Source organism: Ostrinia nubilalis, chromosome 4 (assembly GCF_963855985.1).
Source record: "Ostrinia nubilalis chromosome 4, ilOstNubi1.1, whole genome shotgun sequence".
NCBI classification, from domain to species: domain Eukaryota; kingdom Metazoa; phylum Arthropoda; class Insecta; order Lepidoptera; family Crambidae; genus Ostrinia; species Ostrinia nubilalis.
The window spans coordinates 17628712-17654162 of record NC_087091.1 but is presented as its reverse complement, the minus strand read 5'-3'; the positions used below and the strand labels follow the sequence as shown (position 1 = coordinate 17654162).

The 25451-nt window shown below is 39.0% G+C and overlaps 2 protein-coding genes across 2 annotated transcripts in view; one reads left to right on the top strand and one right to left on the bottom strand.

The window, feature by feature from the left end:
* Positions 1 to 4960: 4960 nt before the first annotated feature.
* The window catches only part of LOC135071288 (iron-sulfur clusters transporter ABCB7, mitochondrial), a 30493-nt gene continuing 10002 nt past the window's right edge, over positions 4961 to 25451 (bottom strand). Inside the window, exons 8-14 of the mRNA XM_063965078.1 lie at positions 20003 to 20177; positions 12566 to 12723; positions 11144 to 11307; positions 9831 to 9960; positions 8946 to 9074; positions 7430 to 7576; positions 4961 to 5793 (exon numbers count right to left, since the gene is read on the bottom strand). Of these exons, the coding sequence (XP_063821148.1) occupies positions 5581 to 5793; positions 7430 to 7576; positions 8946 to 9074; positions 9831 to 9960; positions 11144 to 11307; positions 12566 to 12723; positions 20003 to 20177 (1116 nt within the window). The 3' untranslated portion in view covers positions 4961 to 5580. The remainder of the gene's footprint in view (positions 5794 to 7429; positions 7577 to 8945; positions 9075 to 9830; positions 9961 to 11143; positions 11308 to 12565; positions 12724 to 20002; positions 20178 to 25451) is intronic.
* LOC135071571 (uncharacterized) lies at positions 20667 to 24760 on the top strand. Its single transcript, XM_063965344.1, has 3 exons — positions 20667 to 22144; positions 22463 to 22546; positions 22767 to 24760. The coding sequence occupies exons 1-3, from the start codon at positions 20807 to 20809 to the stop codon at positions 22791 to 22793; spliced, it is 1449 nt and encodes a 482-aa protein (XP_063821414.1). The 5' UTR covers positions 20667 to 20806; the 3' UTR covers positions 22794 to 24760.

The window sequence follows — 25451 nt, the reverse complement described above, 5'->3', positions numbered from 1 at the left end:
CAAAAAACTGATTACTGATCCTGAAAGTGCTTTACGAGCTCTTTCAAACGATATCAGTAATAGGTTACAGAATTAACTGGATCTATCCGAAAATTCAATATTTTCAGCCTCCATACTAAATGTATGCCACTATGCCAGTCACACAATATTAGAAGTGTTATTTTTTTATTTTAAATAATAAACACTTAAAATTAATTCGTAAATTGCATTCTAATATAAAATTATTCATGGAAAAAATTGATTTTAGGCTTTACTTGCTATAATATTATCAAGACATGAGTGCCATGACTGTGGCAGTATTAAATGTATGGAAGCTGAAAACATTGAATTTTCGAATAGATCCAGTTTATTTTATAACTTATTATTGGCACTGTTGGATAGAGCTCGTGAAGCACTTTCAGGATCAGTTACCAATTTTTGGATATCTTGTATAGTTTTTAATATTATGTGGTTTTACTAAATGTATGGAGGCTGGAAACATTGAATTTTCAGATAGATCCAATTTATTGTGTAACCTATTATTAGTACCGTTGGATAGAGCTCGTGAAGCACTTTTAGGATCAGTAATCACTTCCTGCCCCGTACAACCAAACTGTGGAATGGACTGTCGTCTGCGGTGTTTCCGGACGGATACGACCTGCAAGCTTTCAAGAGGAGAGCGTATCTTTATCTTAAAGGCCGGCAACGCACCTGTAACGCCCCTGGGTCTGCGGGTGTCTATGGGCGACGGTAATCACTTACCATCAGGTGATCCGTCTGCTCGTTTGCCTCCTATCACATAAAAAAAAAAAAAAAAAAAAAGTTTTTGGATATCTTGTATAGTTTAGAAATAATCGAGTGAGATCACTTATCGTTTCCACCCTGTATAGGGATCTAAAAAAATGCATCGTGACTTTATAGGGCAGTTAGGTAAGTAGGTACATTATGACCGTTTTCACCATCAATCCCTAATTTTTAAGTATAATAGGGGTCCTATGAAACAAAACTCCTGTTAATATTATGTTACCATAGGGGTCACCTAAAAATTAGAGATTGATTGTGAAAACGGGCATAAATCTCATAAGTTTATGAATACTACTTTACGTTACGTTTTACAGCGTTACGTTTTTTTATAAACTTACTCAATTTAATCGTTCACTTATAAAATAAAATGTTGAAACAATCTGATCATTCCTGTTAGGAATCTAATTTATTTATTTAAAACTTAATAACAATCATCTTAGAAAAAAGATTAATATGATTCGAATTCTCGTTTTATTTACGACTAGCTTTTGCCCGCGGCTTCACCCGCGTGAAATTTAGTTTGTCACAGATTGTCATAAATTATAGTCTATGTGTGTTATTCTGGGTTATAAACAATAATTTTGTGAAGTTTCATCAAAATCCGTTCAGTAGTTTTTGCGTGAAAGAGTAACAAACATCCAGACATCCAAACTTTCGCATTTATAATATTAGTAGGATTCTGGGACCAACCGCGAACAAAAACCACTCGTTAACACGGTCAGGGCTTAGGGATTTAATTTGTTAGTTGTTCCTATTTCGCTAAGCCGATGGCTCAGATATCAATGAGCGATTACCGTCCAATATACTGTAATAGCCTGCGTCACGCGGGACACGGGATTACTGATAATGAGACTTATCTGCCAGATAAATTAGGGATCCAAATAAATAACTTGGGTCGAAACAATATTTATTATGTACTTACTAGTTGTGCCCCGCGGTAAAACTGTGTTAATCCAGTGTCAGCTAACTCCGTACCAAATTTTATTAAAATCGCTCCAAGTAACATAGGTACATTTTGTATGGATTGTGGCACAAATTGTGGCGTCTTTTTTTTTCGCGTGGCCATCGACCAAACCATGTTTTTTGATTACAAAATAGTGTAATAAACCAAACTTACTTTGACATGTAATACCTACCTCTTTCTTTCGCATTTATAATATTAGTAGAATAATAATTTAAAATATCAAGGTTTTTACATAACTTATTATAGAGGCGGTGCAAAATGTCTTCATTTTATGGAATAATATGAAAGGTTGAATTCTTATTCCTATTTTTTTTACATTTATAACACCCAAAGAAAATTATTCTAAGATTTTCAACAAATGGGATGACCTTACTAAAGCTTTTTGTCGGTAAAAATAAAACAATGAATTGTAATCAAAATAATATACTTATTCAACAAATTATGTTCACTGTACAATGTACATAAGTATCAACGTACAATATTTACATGTAGGCGGCAAGGCTTGCCTTTAATAGTAGAAGTGCTTACAGACATTTTATTATCAAAATAACATAAAAATAGATGAACCAAAATCTTATTATTTCATTGAAAAGGTGGAACAATGTTCGTTTATAATAGTAACAACTATTCACAGTTTTTTTGTTACATACATAGCAGCTATGTTCAGTAGAATAATTTTTATTTTATTTATTAAAGTAGGTATTTTCAGAACAACGATTTTGAACATGTGTCAAGTTTATTTGATCTAATATTACATACTTGTGATACAATTTGATTTCAAGTTTAAGAGGTAGAGACTAGAATATTACAATATTAGGCCACGTAGACATGAGCTCATAATTTTTTTTTTTCTTATTTTATGCAAGTATTTCTTCATGCCTTTAGTGACTGTGTTATTTATACACTTCTAAGATAAATAGGGTGTACAGTTTTACAAACAAATTGTATAGCCTCAGCTTAACATTCGTTTGGAAAAATAATAATTTTGTGTAACTGCAACTTCAAGTTTTTCATGTAGTCTCATTGGCTACTTCAATATGCCTTCACTTAAGTCAGTTTTGCTTTGAATACAAAGACATCGATCCAGTCAACTTTAGGTTCGGACTACGCGTAACTTTATATTCCAAATCCTTTAGTTACAACACGCTCAAAATTTAATACATATAAATAAATACAACGAAAAACATAAATAAATAAAAATTTTCACAGCGTCATCTAATTTGCAACAGGAGTACCAAAGTGCCAAAGAAATGGACATAAACATACATAAATACTTTTTGATACATAAAAAATACCGAGACTGATGTAGGGTAAACCACCCAATCATTGGCACTCTACCAATTTATTGGCATGCTCCAGTTTTTTAAGAAAATTAAGATTCTTTGTAGCCAAACCTTATATTTTTTAGTAGAAATTGAAGAGTAATATCATTTATTACTCAACTGGCTACACACGTTTTTTATTTTTTCAAACATCGCGGCGCTTCAACCATTTGTTTGACAAACCGGGACCTGTGCGAAAAAAACAATCGAAATATTCGTTTTTTACTAAGGTAAGAGCTATCATAATCTTTTAAAAAAATGCAAATCTATTTTGTTGTTCTTATACATAATCATTTTGTCTTATTATTGAATATATTAACTGCCTTTTTAAAACATTATTTTATAATTTAACCGCCAACTTTTAATTATTTGCAGTATGCCAACATTTGGTATGCGTAAAATCTGTTTATCCATTTTATTGGCACACATGCCAATAAAAGGGTATTTAAAATAATTTGAGTTTATTAAAAATTATACCTTGTTTGTCTCAAAATTGAGTTTAAATTGCATTTAAAATATTTTCTAACGTTTTGGATACACCAATCCAAATGTTGGCCCACTGCCAATTATATAAAATCCATTTATTGGCACGGGTGTCAAACATTGGTTAAAAAGGTGCCAATAAAAAATATTATCTTTTTAGCCACTTTCAAAGCCTTTCAAAGTCTTATTCCAGTCTTAATCCCCGTTGACAATCCCCGTCAACGGGATTAGTGAACTTTTTGTTCATTAATCCCCGTTAACGCCAATGGAGTTTATAATGGGGATTAATGAACTAAAAAGTTAATTAATCCCCAGTACGTTAAAAATAAAATACTAATGTAAGAATCAGGTACCTTCTATTTATTATTGGATAAGAACTCACTTATTATTTTTATTATCAAATTAAATTAAATTTAAGATTGATTACAATACTTTAAAAAAATTAACACTTACCTGATTAACCCAGAGCACTATGGATATTGAATCGTTATTCCCCATTCATCATTTAAAAGAAGATGGAAACGATTACATACAAATTTCACCCAAATGTAACAAGATAAAAATGGTGTAAATTAATAGCTTTGTAATCAGGCTTAAATTAAATTTAATTTGATTATAAAAATAATCAATAAGTGAGTTCTTATCCAATAATAAATAGAAGGTACATGATCCTTACATTAGTATTTTATTTTTAACAGTTTTCTGAATAAAGAAAAATAAAATAAAGTTATATTTATAAGCTCCATTGACGTTAGCGGGGATTAATGAAAAAAAAGGAATAAGCCTGTGAAAGGCTTTGAAAGTGGTGCCATGGTCTACTATACAATTCAGATTGAAACATCCTGATCATCGCTCTAAGCCCGGTCCGTTCACAGTTTTAACTGACGAGGAAGAACAGCTTTTTGTTGACTGGATAAAATAAAAATCAGTAGCAAAAAAGGATTTCTGAAGAGAAAAGAAGATTTGATAAAAGTGTTTATGGAAAGTTTAAAACCATATTTAAATATAAGCGTTTGAACTGATATGGTATGTTCCTATACAAAAAAAAAATGTTACTTTTCTTTTAACAAAGGATTTTATTTTGTTTATTTCTATCATGAATCTCTTTAAAACCTCTACATAAGACCTAGCAGCTATTTTTCAGTCTTGCGAGAACAGTGCCAATAATAGGTAATTATCACTGCCAATAAAAGGTTTGGCTATGCCAACAACTGGTATTTTGAGGTATTTTTTTAAAAGGTACACTATATTGAATAAATGATTTAATGTATTAATGATAAGTACTTTATCATATTCTGCAAAGATTAAAAGACCAATATAAACGTTTTTATCTTTGATAAAACATATTTTTACATGTGAATTTTACCGGTTTTGTGAAGTAGCTGCTTAAAGTGCCAATAATTGGGTGGTTTACCCTATAGTGTCTCTAATAATAATTATGTGTGCGGTGCGGGCATCGAACCCGCGACCGACACACGAATCACCAAACTACAGACAGCACGTCAACGTAAACATTGTAGCATCTTACATAACTTTAGGAGATGCGATTTTGTATAGGTCGCGTAACAAAACTTGAGGCGACCATCACAAGCTAAGATTTAAATAAAATAAATGTTTGGACAATTTCACACAGCGTCAGCTAGCACCAAAGTAAGCAACTTATATGCTTGTCTTATGGGGGCTAGCTTAACGGATATACTACATACTAACCCCCTTACTAATAAAAAGTTACATAGTTGTTAAACACTATTTTAAAATGACATTTCCTAAACGTCACTTTAAAACACTGTTCAACGAGCGTGTAAGTTTTATTAGTAAGGGGGTTAGATTTGTATCTGTATACGCTTTTCGTAAACATTTTGCATATTTTGAGATATTTTATGTTCTAAATTCAAATATTATATCAGTGTAAGTGTTAGCCTCAAGATTCGTTGCGCGATATATATCAAAAATGCATGGTCTTCAATGCATTGACTGTACATATAATCCGAGCCAAACAGTATCAAATACACTTTATCAACATATCACTCATTTGAGCGGTATATCCTTGTTCTGTTTCTCCCACAGCCTGTAGTACAACGACTTAGGGTTGTTTATTAATTCATGGTGTTGTCCTCTCTCGGAGATGGATCCGTGTTCCAATACTAGTATTTCGTCGGCGTCGGCGACGGTGGATAGTCGGTGCGCGATGCAGATTGATGTGCGGCCTACGGTCGCCGCTTTGAGCGCTTGGAGGATCGCCTGGAAAGAATAAATAAAAAAAAAAATCTTTGGACAATTTCACACAGCGCCAGCTATGTTATGTTAGTTATGAGTGCTAGCTTAACGGATATACTACTTATAGCCTGACCAGGAACATAAAAACCCTGGCATAGAGGCGCGTTAATTGCATTTGATAGTGCAACACTGAGTACAGTCGTACCTGTGTTAAATTAATAGGCTAACTTTATGTATCATGATTCAGGATTACGTGCTAATTTGATATTTTCATAAATTAACGAATAAAGATTATATAGGTTTAAATAAATTAAATGAAACCATCAATCGAGCTAGTTGGATTTATTTTATTATTCATCAATAATCAAATTCAGAACTTGAATATATTCAACTGCAATGTCTGCTCATGAACGCTTCAAACTCGGTACTTCTAAAGAAGTACTTTTTATGGAATTGGTAAACCAATTCCATAAAATTCAATAGTTACAAAGGGACAAAAAACTTTAAAATAGGTAGTTAAAACAAACCACAGTTAATTTTCATAGTGGACTGTACTATACGATAAACATGTCAGTCAATTTGACAACCTTTGTCGGAAACATTATTCAATGAAATATTGTCCGAACCCTTAGTATTTCTCTTCGACAAATACTTTAACACATTGTGAACCACTTTTCTTTCACGACTATACAAAGTTTTTAGCAATTTAATTCACAAAATCAATTGCACACATTTAAAATAAAGTTTGTTTACACTTTGACAGCAATAGACTGACATGCAAGGTGACATGTCAATGAAGTTTTCAGTTACTGTTGCCATTAAAAGAAATTAGTACCATTAATTTTCCGCAACATGGCGAGGGTTTTTATGTTCCTGGTCAGGCTATATATCCTTTTTTTTTAATACATAAATATTATACATAGTCACACCCAGACTCGTCACAGAAATTAAAATTCATCATTTCAATTTCTGCCCGGCCGGGAATCGAACCCGGGACCTCTCGGCATAGTAGTCCGTTCTGAACCACTACACCAAACAGCCGACGAAAGAATAGTGACATTATTTTATTCCAAAAACATTACGTATTCTCAGAGCCACAACTTCTGCAATAGACTCACAGGTCTCTATCACAGTATTTGCATTATGCCAATTTTCCCACTAAAGTTATCGTTGCTACTTCTAGCGGGAGTACTTACGAGGAAAATTCGTTATTGTGCAAACTAGTTTTTTTAACTTAAAGCTTAAGGTTAGGTGTGCCAATACCTTGCGTCACATGTGTTATTAAACTCACCCAGTAGTGAGTTAGGGGTAGGAATCACAACAAGACGAATAAGAAGAAAATAGGAGTTCATAGTTAGAAAAAACAAGCTCAAGATTAATCAGAAGAAAATGGAGTTAGAAGTTTGAAGAAATAAGCCCCTCCCCATGTGTTGAAGCTTGATTCAAAATCACACTGCGCTGCTCATACTATTTTTCGATACTGACACGTGTGCGTAAACGCTGAATAATCTGATGCTGACAACGATTAGTGAAGACTATGAAACCTCAGCAGCAGCCGATATATTATCCCGAAGTGGTTCTAAAGCAAGTTATATTTAGGACGTATACAAGTGTCGAGAATAGAACTAACTGCTTAAGAATTTGAAACAAATCGACTTACGTGCTCAGTAAGTGAATCCAGACTGGATGTGGCCTCGTCGAATACTATGATGGGAGCGTTCTTGAGTATCGCACGTGCGATGGCCACGCGCTGCTTCTCGCCGCCAGATAGTTTCAGTCCGCGTTCACCCACTTGTGTGTCGTAACCCTACCGATAAAATATAAGATAAATGCCTACTCAATGTGCTGCAGTCAGAATGGCGCCTTACGTGATTCAAGATGATGACCACGACCACCCTGGCAAGATTGTACCGACTAAGAAGAAGAACTCAATAAATGATGGTCTTTTAGTAGCTTAGGGCGGACTAAGAACAAAATAATGACCGTTGTAGAGCATATGCAGATTACATTATGAAATTATAAGATCGGCATTTTTAACACTGAAAAACTATAGGCTCCTTTTATTAGTTTTAGTTGGTGACAAGAAATAAAGTCTAGAGGAAGCTAAAAAGATCTGGATGGTTTGAAATGCGCTACACAAATGCATGGCCTAAGTGAGATAAGACAAACTTGAGCGTCAATTGCGTTAAGTTTCTTGTTTCATTATTATAGCACTTGGGTGGGCTGTCTATATTTCTCTTGTCTGCTGTCTTATGATTGGGTATAAAATCAATTAGCTACCTTGTAAGTTATACCACAGAATAATAATAAGTACTACCAGGCCTGTTCATCTCCGCGAGTTTATATCGAAAACAAAACACGCACGATGGCCCACCTATAGGATACTATTCGACAAGGCCTCACATACGAGCGAACATTGACTCACGCACGCGTACTTCTGTACGTAGTACTTATTATTATTCTGTGGTACTACGTACAGAAGTTTTACTTCGCGAAGGTATTTAAAAAAATGTATGCTCAATGTCATTAACAATATGGTGTAATTTAGCCTGTCTCAAGAGTCAAGCACCATTTTGTTGACAAACGTCAGTGATCGGCACTGCGCCGAAGCTATAGGGCTGACTTCGGTAAAATGATGTGACGTGAGGTGCCAAACTGCGGAAAATGGCGGAGGAAATACATGATTTAGCATGAATTATCATGAATAATATTAACTACTCATTTACCTCTCAGTGTCTTGAGGCAACTTAAAAAAGTACATTCTGTGTTTTTATTATTATTCAGGCAGTTAAATACTGCACAGTATTTAGTACACCATTTTCTTTATTTTCTTCCATCATACACAAGAATACGCGTGCGCGAGTCAATGTTCGCTCGTATGTGAGGCCTTGTCGAATAGTATCCTGTAGGCGGGCCATCGTGCGTGTTTTGTTTTCGATGTAAACTCGCGGAGATGAACAGGCCTGGTTATACCGTGCCATCCACGAAGACGCGCCCCAGTAATATTTGGTCGGGGGAAGCGCGGTGTGCGGAGACTGCTCCGAGCAATCCGAGCGGCATTATTGTAGTGTGCGTGTGCTCTCATGGATGATTTATCGTGTACCGATAACACTCAAACATTCGCAGAAGAATGGTAGGGCGCGTCTTGGTGGATGAAACGATCTATAACAATTTACCTTGGGCCAAGTCTTGACGGAGTCGTGCAGTTCGGCCATCTTGCTAGCTCGGTAGACCTCCTCGGCTGGCTGCGACAGGTCGCCGTAGTGCAAGTTGTGGAATATCGTGTCGTGGAATAACACGCAATCCTGGAAATAGGCAATTGAAGAAAGAAGTTAATTGGGAGATTCGGGGAAAGCCTGTCAGAAGATGTTAAGGCAGTAATTTTTACGCCACCTAGTGGACTTTGCGAGCAACTTGAGTATATTGAGTGTGTCAAAGTTGACTGTTGGGCTAAATTTTGAAAAGCTTTACGAGACATAAAGCCACGGCAAAGACATTGTTGTTCTTCGAAACTTTTTGATCTTCTTCTAGCACTTTGTAAATGTATATTAGAAGATGTCCTGATTGATAAGGGACAGACATAAAAACAGTTTTGCGATTATCACTAACGACCCGCTCCTGCTTCGCACAAATACAAAAACAGTGTATTATACTTAAAAACCGCATCAAAATCCGTTGCATAGTTTTAAAGATCTAAGCATACATAAGGACAGACGGCGAAGCGACTTTGTTTTAGAATATTACGTACAGATAGTGATTCGTCCATTTGCGACGACAGTGTGACATCTTCAATGAGGGTTTTCGCGATTGAAAAATCCGTCAGATGACAATACGTAGACGCGAGGTCCAAATGCTGCATGATTGGTTATTTTTGACATGACATTTACAAGGTGGACCGAATCATTAAGGTAGCAGGAAAGCGCTGGACGCAGGCCGCTACCAATCGATCGAAATGGAAATCATTGAGGGAGGCCTATGTTCAGCAGTGGACGTCCTATGGCTAAAATGATGATGATGATGATGATGATGATGATGATGATGATGATGATGATGATGATTACCTGTGGAACGATAGCGATCGCTTTTCGCAAACTGGCCAAGTCAATATCCTTTATGTTCTGTCCGGCGATTGTGATCTGCCCCGATTGAGGTTCGAAGAACCGGAACAAAAGTCGCACCATTGTTGATTTGCTGAAATTTTATAATAACAATGGTAAATATTTATTTAGCAAGTAATTTCAATACATATCTTATACTACACTCGCGAGCAAAAGTATGGAATCACCCCATTCGTTTTGAGTAATCTTTGCAGTCGCATAGTCGTTTACTATGATGATTAAATTAAAAATGATACTAGTTTAAAGGTTACATTACAAACTTTAACTTGATACCATAGATGTATAGATAATCATTGAGTTCTTCAGATCGCTGGGAACAAAACAAAACACAAGAGGGTGATTCCATACTTTTCCTCATAGTAATTGTGCCCGCGACTTCGTACGGGCAATTTTTTATACAAGGAAATAAATATATCGGCAAATATGTCTATAGGGATAGAATGCATTCGGAAATTTGTCTACAAGGAATTTTTTTTATACAGAAAGTAAAATTATCGGAAAATGCATGTAACGAATCGTTCAGTTTATATTCTAATGATTCAACGACAAATAAAATCTGCTTACTACCAGATCGTTTATGTACTATCGCCAACAGTGTTAACTGCCCATTGAAAGTCATCTCGTTCTATCGCCATTTGATTAAAGAGAGAGCTAAAACGGAAATGGATAGTTAACAGTGTGGGCGTGTGTACATTTCTAGGAATGACATTATTTAATTGCATACATAAAGTTAATATTCCTTGGGAATAGCAACAACCACGAGCTGTGAACGAAACTGATTTTAGGATGTCTCTGGATGTGTGTCAGTTTTCAGGATTATTTCACTGTTTTGTACAATAATCAATCACTGAACCAGTCACCACGTTTCTGAAGCACTATTTCTCATAAACATCTACGATTTTACTCCCGTAAAATTTTGGATGGCGTTTTAGACATTTGAAGAACAGATTAAAAAGATGCGTTTTTAAAAGTGATTTTAAAAATTATATTTGCACTTTTATGTTAAAATATCAACGTTTCCCGATTAGTTTTTATGAAATCTATTAAAGACATGCATTTTTATATATTTTCTTACATGGAGTAAAATACCCTATTGTCAAATAGTTTCGAAAAATGGTTCTGTTACGCGAATCACGCATCTCTTTTTATCACAGTGTTGCTGCTAGTAACATCTCGCTCGCTAGTCCTCCCATTTATCCCGTTAAGTATATTAACTTTATGATTCCGACACATAAATATTAGAAATTAATACATACCCGCTACCAGAACCGCCCACGATGCCAATCTTCTTGCCAGCCGGGATGGTGAGGCTAAGGTTGTTGAATATCGGCTTCCCATTGATGTATTTGAAGCTGACATCTTTGAACTCTATGGTCGATGTCTTTGTGTCCACTATTAGGGGTGGAGCTTTGTCTATTTCCTGGAAGAAAGACAAATTAGGTAAAATACGTGCCAAAAACATAAAAGAATATACTACCCGTTCGCGCTAAGTTTGCCGGTCCGTGGATTGCGCGTCCCCTCCTCCAACCGCGATTAAACGCAATTAATGTGTATTATTTTACGCAAGTACGCACCTTTTATCAATAATAATAAATAAAAAATATTTTAAATATAGTTTGATAAAGTTATAGACGATTCCCTTCGAGTGACGTCATATCGCCAGCAGCAAACTTAAAGCAAACGGATAGTAACTATGTATTTTGTTACTAGATTAAAAGGTATGTACAACAAAATATAGCTAGGTATATCCGTTTCAATGAGGGGGAATGTGCCTTACCCCAACTGTGGGTGGCTCAGGAAGTTATAGATATAAAATTTACTCCGAAACGCTGTTTACCTAGTTTCGGGTCTATCTATCACAGTCACTCATGCTGACATCTCGCTATGTGTGACAGGGATGACAATATTCGAAACTTTGGACAACGTTTTTCGGAACCACTTTGCGAAACCGCTCTGAGGCCATTAAAAGTAGATAAAAGGCGCGCGCGCATGGAAGATTTTTGTTACCGTAACAGTCCTATGTATCTCTATAGATAAGAATAAGTCACCATCCACGAAGACGCGCCCCACCATTCTTCCGCTAATGTTTGAGTGTTATCCGTACACGCTAAATTATCCATGAGTGCACACGCATACTAAAATATTGACGCTCGGATTGCTCGGATCAAACTCCCCGCACCCCGCGCTTCCCTCGACCAAAAAATTGGTGGAGTCTTCGTGGATGGAACGATCCATACTTACTCTTTCTCACTTTATAAAAGTGTAAGAGAAAGATATACTTTCTAAGCGGAAATCGCAGCGTAGGACGTCAACCCACCACAAGGTGGACCGACGACCTCATAAAGGTAGCGGGAAGGCGCTGGATGCAGACCGCCACCAACCGGCCATTGTGGAAAACATTGGGGGAGGCCTATGTTCAGCAGTGGACGTCCTGTGGCTGAAATGATGATGATGATACTTTCTAAAGCTTGTTCCGTGAGCACGTAGAATTTTGTTCAATGACCCCAAGCTACCCATCCTTATCGCTCGCGCGTAATTATGTTGCTGTCGCGCTCGCACACTCACTGCGGGCGCCCGTCGCACAGTCGCGAGCGATAAGGATGGGTAGCTTGGGGTCATTGGACAAAATTCTACGTGCTCACGGACCAGGCTTTAAGATAAAACAAGTGTTACGCTACCTTGATCCTTGACTGCACGGTCATAAGGGTGAACATGGTCTGCATGTCGATGAGCGCCTGGCGCACCTCGCGGTACACCGAGCCCAGGAAGCCCAGCGGGATCGACAGCTGGAACAGCAGCCCGTTCACCATCACCAGGTCACCCACTGACATGTTGCCTGGAACCATTTCGACCTTAAGGTTAGGATGTTAAGGCTAAAATTGGTTGCAATCTAATTTGTATTGCACAAATGGGCTAGTTTAGTTAGTTAGTAGTTAGTTACATAACTTTGAAGTCCGTCAATTATATTATTAAAAATATTGAACACGTATATTTTTATTTGACAATCAAACAAGTAATTACGAAGTAATGATAATATGTGGAAGTTTCGCGTGACGTCACAAAATGCTACACTTTTAAGCATGCCTCGACGACACGGCACGGGCCTCTTTTTTTTAACTTTGGCGCGCTTTATCTCTTTTTTTTTTTTGTTTTAAAGTGAAAATGACGTGTCGAGTATTTTTTGATAAGTTAACTGACAGACTAATTAAAACTCTTGCTTTTTTACCCAAGAAACATCCCTATTACTAATAGTCCCGTTAGCCCCTCGTGGTAAGCTAAATATGCTTGTGTTACGAGTGGGCTCACCACAATAGTCGAGCCGCGGTGGGATTCGAACCCGCGTTTCGCGGATCTCGAGTCGGCCACTCCGACACCTTCACCGTTCGTCTATTGTGGCTTCTAATCTTTCTATCATCATCAGCCTTGAGGTTCGTCTCCGAACATATAGGCCTTCTCTTCAACCTTCCACAGACTGTCCCTGGCCACTTGCATCCAGTTTATTCCAGCTTGTTGCCGGATGTCATCTGTCCATCTTTTAGGCGGTCTTCCTCTGCCACGGGTGTTATTGCGGGGTCTCCACTCCAAGGTCTTTCTGACTTAGCGATCTCCATTTATGGCTCTCAATCTCTTCCACCACGTCGCTGACCCTCTGATCCACTCATTTCGAATGAATAAAGTTAGAAATTGAAACAATCCCTTCGCCAACCCATGGATCTACTTCCTTTTTCGTTATACTTCGCTCCTTCTAAATTTCTCTATTCCGTCCCTTTTCAATTTTAGTTATTCCCCTCTAGGGATCACAAAACGGTACTTCACGCCAGGCTGCTATCGTTGATAAGTACTTCAATTCTTCTCGTAACTTCGCTTTATTGTGTGCCAGGAGCGCGCTAACCCGCGCAGTGCGACCCAGTCACTGCGACTACTCGTGAGGTCCTGGTGTAAACAGGTCCTCGCTCGGCTCTCTGTATTGCATCCAGCATTTTCTGTCGAGCTTCATCATAGAGGTTACATTCCCAAAGTGCGTGATCGCGGCCTTTTCGACTTCCTCGCCTCATGGGCACAGTGCCTACTCGCACAGCGTCAGCCTATGTAGGCACTGTCTGAAGCAACCGCGTCCAGTTAACGATTGGAAAACAACGTAGTCCGGTTCCACTCAGCCGAGTGAGAGCCTCATCGCCACAATGGGAAAGAAATCGAAGGGAAGGGATGGGGTAGGCAGACTATTGGTCGTTACGAAGGGCAACGGTAAACCTCTTTGATCCGAAAGCGTATAAGAAAGAAAAGAAACTTAAGAAAGAAAACAAAGAAGGAAAGAAAACAAAGAAAGAAATAAAACAAAAAAGAAAATAAAGAAAGAAAAATAATTAATTAGGTTCGAATAAGGTTACAAGCCTATAAATTCTTTTCTTGCACTCCCTGCCTGCACCGAAATATCTCCGACGCTTAGCACAGTTTTACCCGTGGCCGATCTTCGGTCACGGCACTCAGATTCATTAATTCTATTACTGAGAACAGTACAGCGTCATGTGCAGCTGATCTTTCCGGACATCTCTGGTGCCTTTGACAACGCGTGGTGGCCAATGATATTATTGAAAGCCAGTATTCCACCTAACATACATCGATTATTAGTTAATTCACAAACCGGCGTCTGGGTCTCTATATGGGGGCTCAGACGTCGTAGAAGCAGCACAAAGGGATGTCCTCAGGGATCAGTAATGGGCCCGATATTATGGAACCTACTCCTCAACGACCTCCCGCTGCTGCCGTGTCCTGAGTGGGTACACTGAATAGCGTGCGCAGACGACGTGACGATTGCGATCGAGTTCCGAGATTGCGAACGTCACTCAAGCGACGCTAAGTGTGACCCTCGACGAGGCTAGGTCCTATGTGCCGTATGCGAGATTTGAATGCTGCCATTGCTTTTGGCAAGCTATATGGGGCGTCAGATACCCGGCCCTGAGTGTTTTGTACGCAGGCGCTCATGTGGCCAAACTGACATACGCTGCGGCCGTATGGTGCCGATGCTCGTCGACTTTTGATGAGAAAGGTGGTTGGAGGGTACTCAGCTCGGCGCTTATTGTGCGGGACGAATTGTGGAGGAGGGACACCAACTGGCCCCAGGGAGCGCCGGAAATTGACCACCGTTAGAGAGGATGCCGTTGCCGTTTGGCAGGACCGGTGGGATGCAAAACATTGACGACACTTGCTTGTATTTCCATACAAAATCTTTGACCTACGTTTTGACTGTTTTGAAAAGTGCGTCAATTGATTGGTGGTGTCAAATTGTTATTGAACCAGTTCTTTCCCATCGTGGCGGTGAGGCTTTCACTCGTCTGGGTGGGACCAGACTTCGTTGTTTCCCAATTGTTAACTGTACACGGTTGCTTCATACAGCGCCTACATAGACTGACGCCGTGCGAGTCGACACTGTGCGCAAGCGGCGAGAAAGTCGAAGAGGCCGCAATCACGCACTTCGGTAATGTAACCTCTATGATGAAGCTCGACAGAACATACTAGTTACTAGATGCGATACAGAGAGCCGAGCGAGGACCTGTTTACACCAGGGCTTTACGAGTCGTCGCAGTAACTGGGTCGCACTGCGCGAGTTTGTACACTCCTGGCACACAATGAGGCGGAGTTTCGAGAAGAATTGACGTACTTGTCAACGATAGCAGCCCGACGCGAAGTTCCGTTTTTCGGTGTCAAGCCCCATAAGAGGGAGAATTTCAATGAGAAGACGTACGCCGTGAGGCAGGTAGAACCATGGGCTTATTTATTTATTAAAGGAAAATCTACAGCATGTTCTTATAAAATAATTACATGTATGCGCAAGTAATGCCAATTACAGCTTTTCCTTAGTTACTTAGTCTAAATGTGAGTCGGAAACCTAACCTAAAAGTAGATTGTGTTGGCGGAGGGATCTTAAGGATCCGTGATCTTAAGGTCCATATATTTGTTAAAGGTTACTACCTTTGTTTTGCCACCTGTCATCCGCTTCGCACTGGAGGGAAATCGAACTCCTATGTCCTTCTGATTAATTTTGGAAAAGTTTCACCTGGCCTTTCAAAATTGATCTTCACTGGTTGGGTTTTGATTGCCGGTCAAGTTGTAGATCCTGGCTACACAGGACATGCAGCGGTGAGAACGAGAGGTAGAAACAGTCCCGTATACCTGTTACGATTATGGCCGTTGGGGCAGAAAAGTTTTGGAGTGGCGACCACGGGCCGGAAGTCAATCCGGTGAAGGTTGCTGGAAGAAGCTGGATGCGGGCAGCGCAGGACCGGTCGTTATGGAAATCCTTGGGGAGGCTTTTGTCCAGCAGTGGATGGTTTTCCGCCATACCAGAGATGGGAACAGTCCTGTATATCTGTAGGAGTTGCAGTAGTTTCCCAGTACCCTAGAGATGGGAACAGTCCCGTATACCTGTAGGAGTTGCAGTGATTTCCCGCCACACTAGAGGTGAGAATAGACCCGTATACCTGTAGGAGTTAGAGTGGTTTCCCGCCACACTAGAGGTGGGAACCACAGATCATAGAAACTTAAAGGAAGATGTGACAAGGGGGCAGGGCCGGTGTCGCAGGCGTCGCAGCAATATGCCCAAAAACAGAACACATGACTCGTGACAGCAATGATGACAGCAGCGACGTCATTATTTTTGCTTGCTTGCGTAATACTAAAGATTATTCGAACGTTGAGTACTGATATCGCAGTGGATTATAAGCACATATTGTGATTATTTTGTGTGTGAATTTCGAGCGTGCTGGCCGAAGTTGAGCAGCGCCAGGGCTGGAACCATCTTCAGTGGTGTCTCACACTAGAGGTGGGATGGGAACAGTCCCTACAGGCCTATTCAAACCTGAGCGATATTCGCTGCCGCTGTGGGTAGAGGCAGGCCTGTTCATCTCCGCGAGTTTACATCGAAAACAAAACACGCACGATTGCCCCCTACAAGAGTACTATTCGACAAGGCCTCACATACGAGCGAACATTGACTCACGCACGCGTATTCTTGTGTATGATGGAAAAAAATAAAGAAAATGGTGTACTAAATACTGTGCAGTATTTAACTGCCTAAATAATAATAAAAACACAGAATGTACTTTTTTAAGTTGCCTCAAGACACTGAGAGGTAAATAAGTAGTTAATATTATTCATGATAATTCATGCTAAATCATGTATTTCCACCGCCATTTTCTGCAGATTGGCACCTCACGTCACATCATTTTACCGAAGTCAGCCCTATAACTTCGGCGCAGTACCGATCACTGACGTTTGTCAACAAAACTTCTGACAAACTTGCTTGACTCTTGAGACAAGCTAAATTACACCATATTGTTAATGACAGTAGGTATGTATTGGGCATTCTAATTCACTTTTTTCTTCACCATTCGCTCTCTTCGATCGCTCTTTTATGTAGGTAGGTATCTCGTCTTTGAATGTCAATTGTATTTGACAATCTTGCAAACAAATAACACTTAAGCTAATATTAACACCTAACTTTTGATCGTTAACCTATTTTTGATTGCAAACTGTAGTAACGTGGAGATTACGGTTTCTGTTTTAGTTGCTTTATAACTTGCTTTCTTAAACTTTTGAAGAACATTTGCGTTAGTATTAGGTCAGGTTATGTTTTTAATGTAAACGTAAAAATTTTACACATGTCGTTGCAGGTGACTGTACTTTAAGTTCAAAACTGTGTTGTTAGTTAAAAATATACGTGAATTGACATTATTTCATAATTAGAGTATTAGGGTTCCTTGTTGAACACATAAAATTCAAACAGTATCCCGCCCGTCAGTCATTATAATTCCATTTACAATTGATATCTTGTAATAAGTTTGTTTAGATTTTGTTGTTTACATTTTAATGACTAGCATAAAGAATATAACTCAACATAAATACTTTTAATGTTTTAATATCACCTACAACCAGTGCTCACACACCAGAGGGTTATAAAACTAATGAAATCAAATTATTTTAAATAAAAATTAAATTGTCATAATATGAAATTCGTTTAGTTCTAAAGAGGAAAACAACATGTGCCTGTGGAATATCTAACAACAGCGTTTATCAAAATGCCTTATTTTATTTGTGTAATATTCTACAGAACCTTTTCTAAAGTAACATTTCATAATTATTCATTATTTATAGCATTTTCCCACGGCTTCGCCCGTGTGAAATTTAACTTGTCACAGATCTTTATAAATTATAGCTTATAATGTTATTCTGATGTACCTATAAACAATAATACCTACTGTAAAGTTTCCTCAAAATCCGTTTAGAAGTTTTTGTGTGAAAGAGTAAAACCATCCACACATCCACACAAACATTCGCATTTATAATATTAGTAGCATTATTTCATACAAGCAACAGCTACCTATAATATCATGTTGCAGTATCCGTCGGGCTGACGCTAATACCAGGGAACCAAGTGCTGACAAATCAAAAATGAATCAATTCTATCGTTCATTTGTGTTGCACCAGTGTTATAGTGATCGCCATGGGTTTCGCACTGTCTTGCGAGGTTTCTTTTCTAGGTACTAATTATTTCGAAACAAGTAGGACGCATAGCACAATGTGTTTAGTATTTGAAACTAAGTTCAGATTATGTTGATACGACCAATCGGGCCTGAACGAGCCACTCCATAGCGAAAGGTTCCGGTTCAGGGTGCCGACATTTTCTGGCAAAAGTGAGAAGAACGACATGTGCTTGTCCGAACGAAGTATGAAATAAAAGTACGACGAATCGCGCTAGAATAAACCTTCAGCAATAAACAGGCTAAGCGGTTCCCATCGAGCGTGATCTAAACAGTGAAGTGCAGTTTTGTGAATATTTTGTGTTGTGTTGTGGATACTGAAGCATAGCTGATTACTAGTGAGTTTTCTGATTATTACAATAAATCGTTTGGTATGTATTGGGCATGACTAATTCACTTTTTTCGAATGAGCGATCGAAGAGAGCGAATGGTGAAGAAAAAAGTGAATTAGAATGCCCAATACATACCTACTAATGACATTGAGCATACATTTTTTTAAATACCTTCGCGAAGTAAAACTTCTGTACGTAGTACTTATTATTATTCTGTGGTAGAGGTACATACCGCGCGGGTTTCGCACAGGTATTTTGTGTCAAGTACCGCGGCTAGAGCGTTTTCTCTGCCGCAGACGGTAGCGAATACCGCTTAGGTCTGAATAGGCCTTACCTGCGGTGATCTCGTTGGCGGTTAGCAGCATGATTGCACTAAGTCCCGCGCTGAAGATGGCGTGCTGGCCGAAGTTGAGCAGCGCCAGGCTGGAGCCATCTACAGTGGTGTCTCACACTAGAGGCGGGATCAGTCCCTAAAGCCTGGTCCGTGAGCACGTAGAATTTTGTCCAATGACCCCAAGCTACCCATCCTCATCGCTCGCGCGTAATTATATTGCTGTCGCGCTCGCACATTCACTGCGGGCGCGCGTCGCACAGTCGCGACAGCAATATAATTACGCGCGAGCGATAAGGATGGGTAGCTTGGGGTCATTGGACAAAATTCTACGTGCTCACGGACCGGGCTTTACCTGCGGCGATCTCGTTGGCGGCCAGCAGCATGATAGCGCTAAGGCCCGCGCTGAAGATGGCATGTTGACCGAAGTTGAGTAGCGCGAGGCTGGAGCCATCTACATCCCATATACCTGTAGGAAATGTAGTGATTTCCCACTACACTAGAGACGACGTCATTTTTTTGCTTGCTTGCGTAATACTAAAGATTATTCGAACGTTGAGTACTGATATCGCAGTGGACTATGAGCACATATTTTGATTGTTTTGTGTGTGTGAATTTCGAGCGTGCTGGCCGAAGTTGAGCAGCGTCAGGGCTGGTAATATCTTCAGTGGTGTCTCACACTAGAGGTGGGAACAGTCCCTAAAGCCTGGTCCGTGAGTACGCAGAATCCCGTCCAATGACCCCAAGCTACCCATCCTTATCGCTCGCGCGTAATTATGTTGCTGTCGCGACTGTGCGACGGGCGCCCGCAGTGAGTGTGCGAGCGCGACAGCAACATAATTACGCGCGAGCGATAAGGATGGGTAGCTTGGGGTCATTGGACAAAATTCTACGTGCTCACGGACCAGGCTTTACCTGCGGCGATCTCGTTGGCGGCCAGTAGCATGATAGCGCTAAGTCCCGCGCTGAAGATAGCATGTTGACCGAAGTTGAGCAGCGCGAGGCTGGAGGCAGTCTTCAGCGACGCCTGCTCGTACTTGCGGAGGCTGTCGTCGTACTTTTGGAGCTCGTATTGCTCGTTGTTGAAGTACTGGAAAGTTTACATTGAGTTGACACTCGTGTTGATTTCTCAAGGATAGTCTAAGGCTAAGAACTCACGGCGCGATTTTCACCCGCGCCCGCGGCGGTTGTGGAATTACAGTTTTATTTCAAAACTCACAAGAGCGGTTATTTGCGCGGTAATCGCGCCGCGTGCTAAGTCACTGGTACAAAATGGTCGCGGGACCCGATTACAACCGCGCCCGCTGTGGGCAAAAACCACGTCGTGGGTTTGTGCATTAGTTTTTACATGAGTATCTGCATTCTGCAGAAGCTGCGGGCCCGCAAACGCCGCGGGCGCGGTTAAAAATCTCGCCGTGAGTTCTTAGTCTAAACCTCCCCAACCCGTCTGGCCAACGTGGGGAGTGTAAGCCTAATCCTCCATGTCTCTGGTAAATTAGAGAGGGTCGTGCTCATGCAGTGGAGACTAATGCCCGTTTTCATCATCAATCCCTAATTTTTAAGTGACCCCTGTTGTAAAAGTAAAAATAGTATAGTCTATGGTCTGATTAAGCTATTATAGTCTATGGAATCTGTCTTTTGTAGATTTGTGTAATGGCGTCTATGAATTGTGCTATGAATACAACTCTTGAATGCAGATCATCTTTTATTTAATAAAACATGGCGACAGCGGTGGATTTTGGGAAATTGATAACCGAAGGAGACATGTGTGTCAACTGGGCGACGTTCAGAAGAAGGTTTGAAACATACATTGCGGCTTACCATGCTGATGCCAAAGATGCACAAAAGATTGGAATATTACTGTACCACGGAGGAGAATATTTACAAGATGTGTATGATACTAATATGCTCAAGACAGAAACAACTATTGACAAAATACTCATCAGATTAGACGAATATTTCATACCGAAAACGAACTTAACCTACGAACGTTACAAGATGTTTACGAGGAAACAAGACCAAGAAGAGACATTCGAACAATATGTTACGGCCCTTAAAAAGTTGAGCCAGTCCTGCAATTTTGGATCACTAAGGGACGAAATAGTCAGAGACTTATTTATTTGCGGCCTGAGAAATCCGGTACTGCAGAGACAATTACTTGGGCTCAGCGAGTTGTCACTAGAAAAGGCAGTAGCAATATGCCGCCATCATGCGATTGTAGATGAACAAGTTAACCAATTTGAAAAGGTTGGCGAAATAAAAGTGAAAAAGGAAGTGGACATAGACATCATAAAGAAGAAAATGAATAATAAGGAGTGCCAATATTGTGGATTTCGACATGAATATGGTCGGTGTCCAGCTTATGGAAAAACGTGTGCCATCTGCAAGAGGAAAAACCATTTTGCAAAAAAGTGTAGATCCAAAAAAGTCAACATATTGGAAGAGTCTTGTGGGAGTGACACCGAGTACCAAGTGGCAATTCTAGCATTGGACCAAAAAACAAAATATCCCTGGTACTGTGTTAAACTACAAATTAATAAGTTATTAATTGACTTTAAGGTTGACTCTGGGGCACAATGCAATGTGTTAAGTGAAAAACAATTCTTAAAATTAGGAAAATGTTCTAGTTTACAAAAAACAAATGTCAGAATTACTTCTTTCACTAATGGAAAAGTTCCAATTATTGGTAAATGTGTTCTTACTTGTCAATACAAAACAGAATCTTATCCAATTGAGTTCTACATTGTCAAGTCAGATTGTTATAATTTATTAGGCTTGGAAACTTCAGAAGTTTTAGGTCTCATTAAACGGGTCGATGAAGTTAATAAAAGCTTGAACAGCTTGGAGTCAGTTATTCCAGAAAGATATCATGATTTGTTTGATGGGAGTATTGGATGTGTACCCCATATAGTCAAATTGGAGGTAAATGAAGATGTCAAACCAGTAGTGTCTCCTGCTAGGAGATTACCTTACAGTTTGATGCCTAAAGTGAAGCAAGAACTGGACAACCTAGTGGAAAAAGGAATTATTGCTAAAGTTGCTGAACCAACAGACTGGGTAAGTCAGATGGTTGTTGTTCAAAAGAAAGATGGCTCTCTTCGTATTTGCCTAGATCCCAGGCCTCTAAACAAGGCATTGAAGAGAGCACATTTTCCTTTTCCAAAGATTGAAGATATTACAGCGCGTTTGGCAAGTGCTAAGGTCTATTGCAAACTAGATGCGCAGTCAGCATTTTGGATGTGTCCTTTGGATGACAATAGTTCACGGTTATGTACTTTTCAAACGGCGTGGGGAAGATACAGATTCTTGAGGCTACCATTTGGTATATCTCCTGCACCTGAAATATTTCATAAAGTGGTCTGTGACACATTTCAGGATATTGACCGGGTGGCTACGTTTCAAGATGATGTGCTGTGTTGGGCGGAGTCAGAGGAAGAATTGCAGAACATTTTGATAAAGGTATTAAACAGAGCTAAAGAAAATCAAATTAAGTTTAATCCTAAAAAGTGCCAGTTTTTTGTAGATCAAGTGAATTTCTTGGGACATGTTATTGGACAGAATGGTGTAAGCATTGATCCAGAGAAAGTCAAAGCTGTAACTGAGCTGGCACCACCAAAAGATAAAAAGTCATTGCAAAGGGTACTAGGAATGTTTAACTATCTTTCTAAATTTATTCCAGGATATGCAGATATCACAGCACCATTAAGAAATCTCTTGAAAAGCGATGTTGATTATAGATGGGAACATAACCATGAGAAGTGTTTTGAGCAACTTAAAGATTACATAACCAAGGCACCAGTTTTAGCATTTTATCAGCCAGAAAAAGAATTGACACTCAGTGTAGATGCGAGTTCAGTGGGATTGGGTGCAGTTTTGCTCCAGAATGGGTGTCCTATTGCCTATGCTTCAAAAGCACTAACAGATGTTCAAATTAGATACTCACAAATTGAGAAAGAGTTGTTGGCCATTTGCTTTGGAGTAGAAAAATTTAAACAATACATAATTGGTAGAGATGCAGTACGAGTTGAGACTGATCATAAGCCCATATTAGGAGTCATGAATAAACCATTATGTAAAGTACCTGTGAGGCTTCAGAAAATGATGATGCGGTTACAACCCTTTCATCTGAATGTTGTATACACACCTGGAAAATACTTATATATTGCTGATACATTATCAAGAGACTTTTCTTTAAGTGGGTGTGATATTGAAACCAATCTTGAGGAGGATGTAGAGTTGCAAATTTGCCTGTTACTGCATAACTTACCTGTCACAGTTGAGACCTGGCAGAGAATTTCAAAGGCAGCTGAAAATGATAAGGTTATGATTAGACTAAAAGAGATGTGTTCTAATGGTTGGCCTAAAATATACAAAGATATTGAAGAAGATATGAAGGCATACTACCAGCATCGAGATGAAATAGTTTTAGTGAAAGATCTATTGTTTAAAGGCGACAGAATCATCATCCCAAGAATACTGAGACAAGAAATGTTAAAAAGCTTGCATACTGGTCATCCTGGCATTTCAAGAATGGTGAGTAGAGCTGAATTAACTATGTATTGGCCTGGCATAGTACAAGATATAAAGAAATTTGTAAAAGGTTGTGAAATATGTCAAAAATATCAGAATAATAAACAAAAAATGGTTCTCAAGTATAAGGAAGTCCCCATGCTACCTTGGCAAGAGGTTGGATGTGATATTTTTGAGTTTCATCAGAAACAGTATCTTGTGGTTGTGGATGCTCTGTCTAACTACATTGAGGTAAGCAGCTTAAAAGATTTAAGAAGTGTAACAGTAATTAATCAGTTGAAGGCTATTTTCTCAAGACACGGCATACCTTTGATTCTGTATTCTGATGGTGGATTGTGCTTTGATTCTGAATTGTTTAAGACATTTGAGCATGACTGGAAATTCACACACATAAAATCAAGTCCGCATTATCCAAAATCGAATGGTTTAGCTGAGAGTGCCGTTAAAATAGTAAAGAAAATATTCATAAAATCAGAAGACAGCGGTGAAGATCCTTTACTTGCCCTCTTACACCAGAGAAATACACCTAGAGGTAAAGTAAACTCACCAGCAACAATTTTAATGGGGAGGCAGCTGCGGACGGATAGTCCATGTTCTTTTGTGACTCTGATCCCTAAACTTACTTATGATAAAGACAGAATATTACTAAATAAACAAAAAGATTCTTCAAAAACTAACTATGACAAGACGGCAAGTAAAGGAAATGTTTTCAAAGAAGATCAGTTAATTAGTTTCAAAAAGAAACCTATGGATAAGACATGGTTAAAAGGAAAAATAATACAGAAATGTAACAATCCCAGGTCATACATAGTAGAAAATGAGGAAGGAAATAGGTATTGGAGAAATGAAGTTTTCATAAGACCACGAGAAGTACAGGTTGACACCCAGACGGCTCAAACACTTGATAATATGCAAGACAGTCAAGACGCCCAGATGACTCAATTTGCACCAAATGAGACATGTACGGGACCGTGCTTACAAGAAGAAGATGAACAGAATAAATCTGAAATAGTGGTAACTGACTCCAATGCACAGCTTCCGAAAATGTCAAGATCAGGTAGATTAATTAAGCGTCCTATCAAATACTCTGAAACCTATTAAATTTATAGTAGCTCTTTGGACTTGCTGTAATTGAAAGTAATGTTAAGCTTAAAGTGTTAAGTTTAGTATTATTATGTTCTAAATATTAGGCAACCAGAACGTAATGAATGTAATAGTTTAAGTTATTCATTATAAATTAGCTATGTGGAAATTTAAAGTTAACAAGTGTTATTTGCAATTTGTATACATAGGTGAGATTAAAGCCTTGCTTGAAAATTAAAGAAAGGAAGATGTTGTAAAAGTAAAAATAGTATAGTCTATGGTCTGATTAAGCTATTATAGTCTATGGAATCTGTCTTTTGTAGATTTGTGTAATGGCGTCTATGAATTGTGCTATGAATACAACTCTTGAATGCAGATCATCTTTTATTTAATAAAACAACCCCTATGGTAACACATAACAGAAATTTTGTTTTCATGGGGTCACTTAAAATTAAGGATTGATGGTGAAAACGTGCATAAATGACCTAATGATGATGTTGTTACCAAGCGTAGTGCGTTCAGTGTTCCAAACATTTTTGGTACATCGCTTATTCTATTCTATAATGACACCAATGCGCGTTTTATAACGCGCTTTAAATACATTAACGGGAAGCCGATATTTAACAACCTAAGCCTTACCATATAGCGCATAACTCATTTATTGCCTCAGATATGGGAGTGGCACGGAGGGGTGTTTTTCTAACGCCAAATGTCAGAGAGACTTCAGATTTATATGCTGCCGCGTCATAAT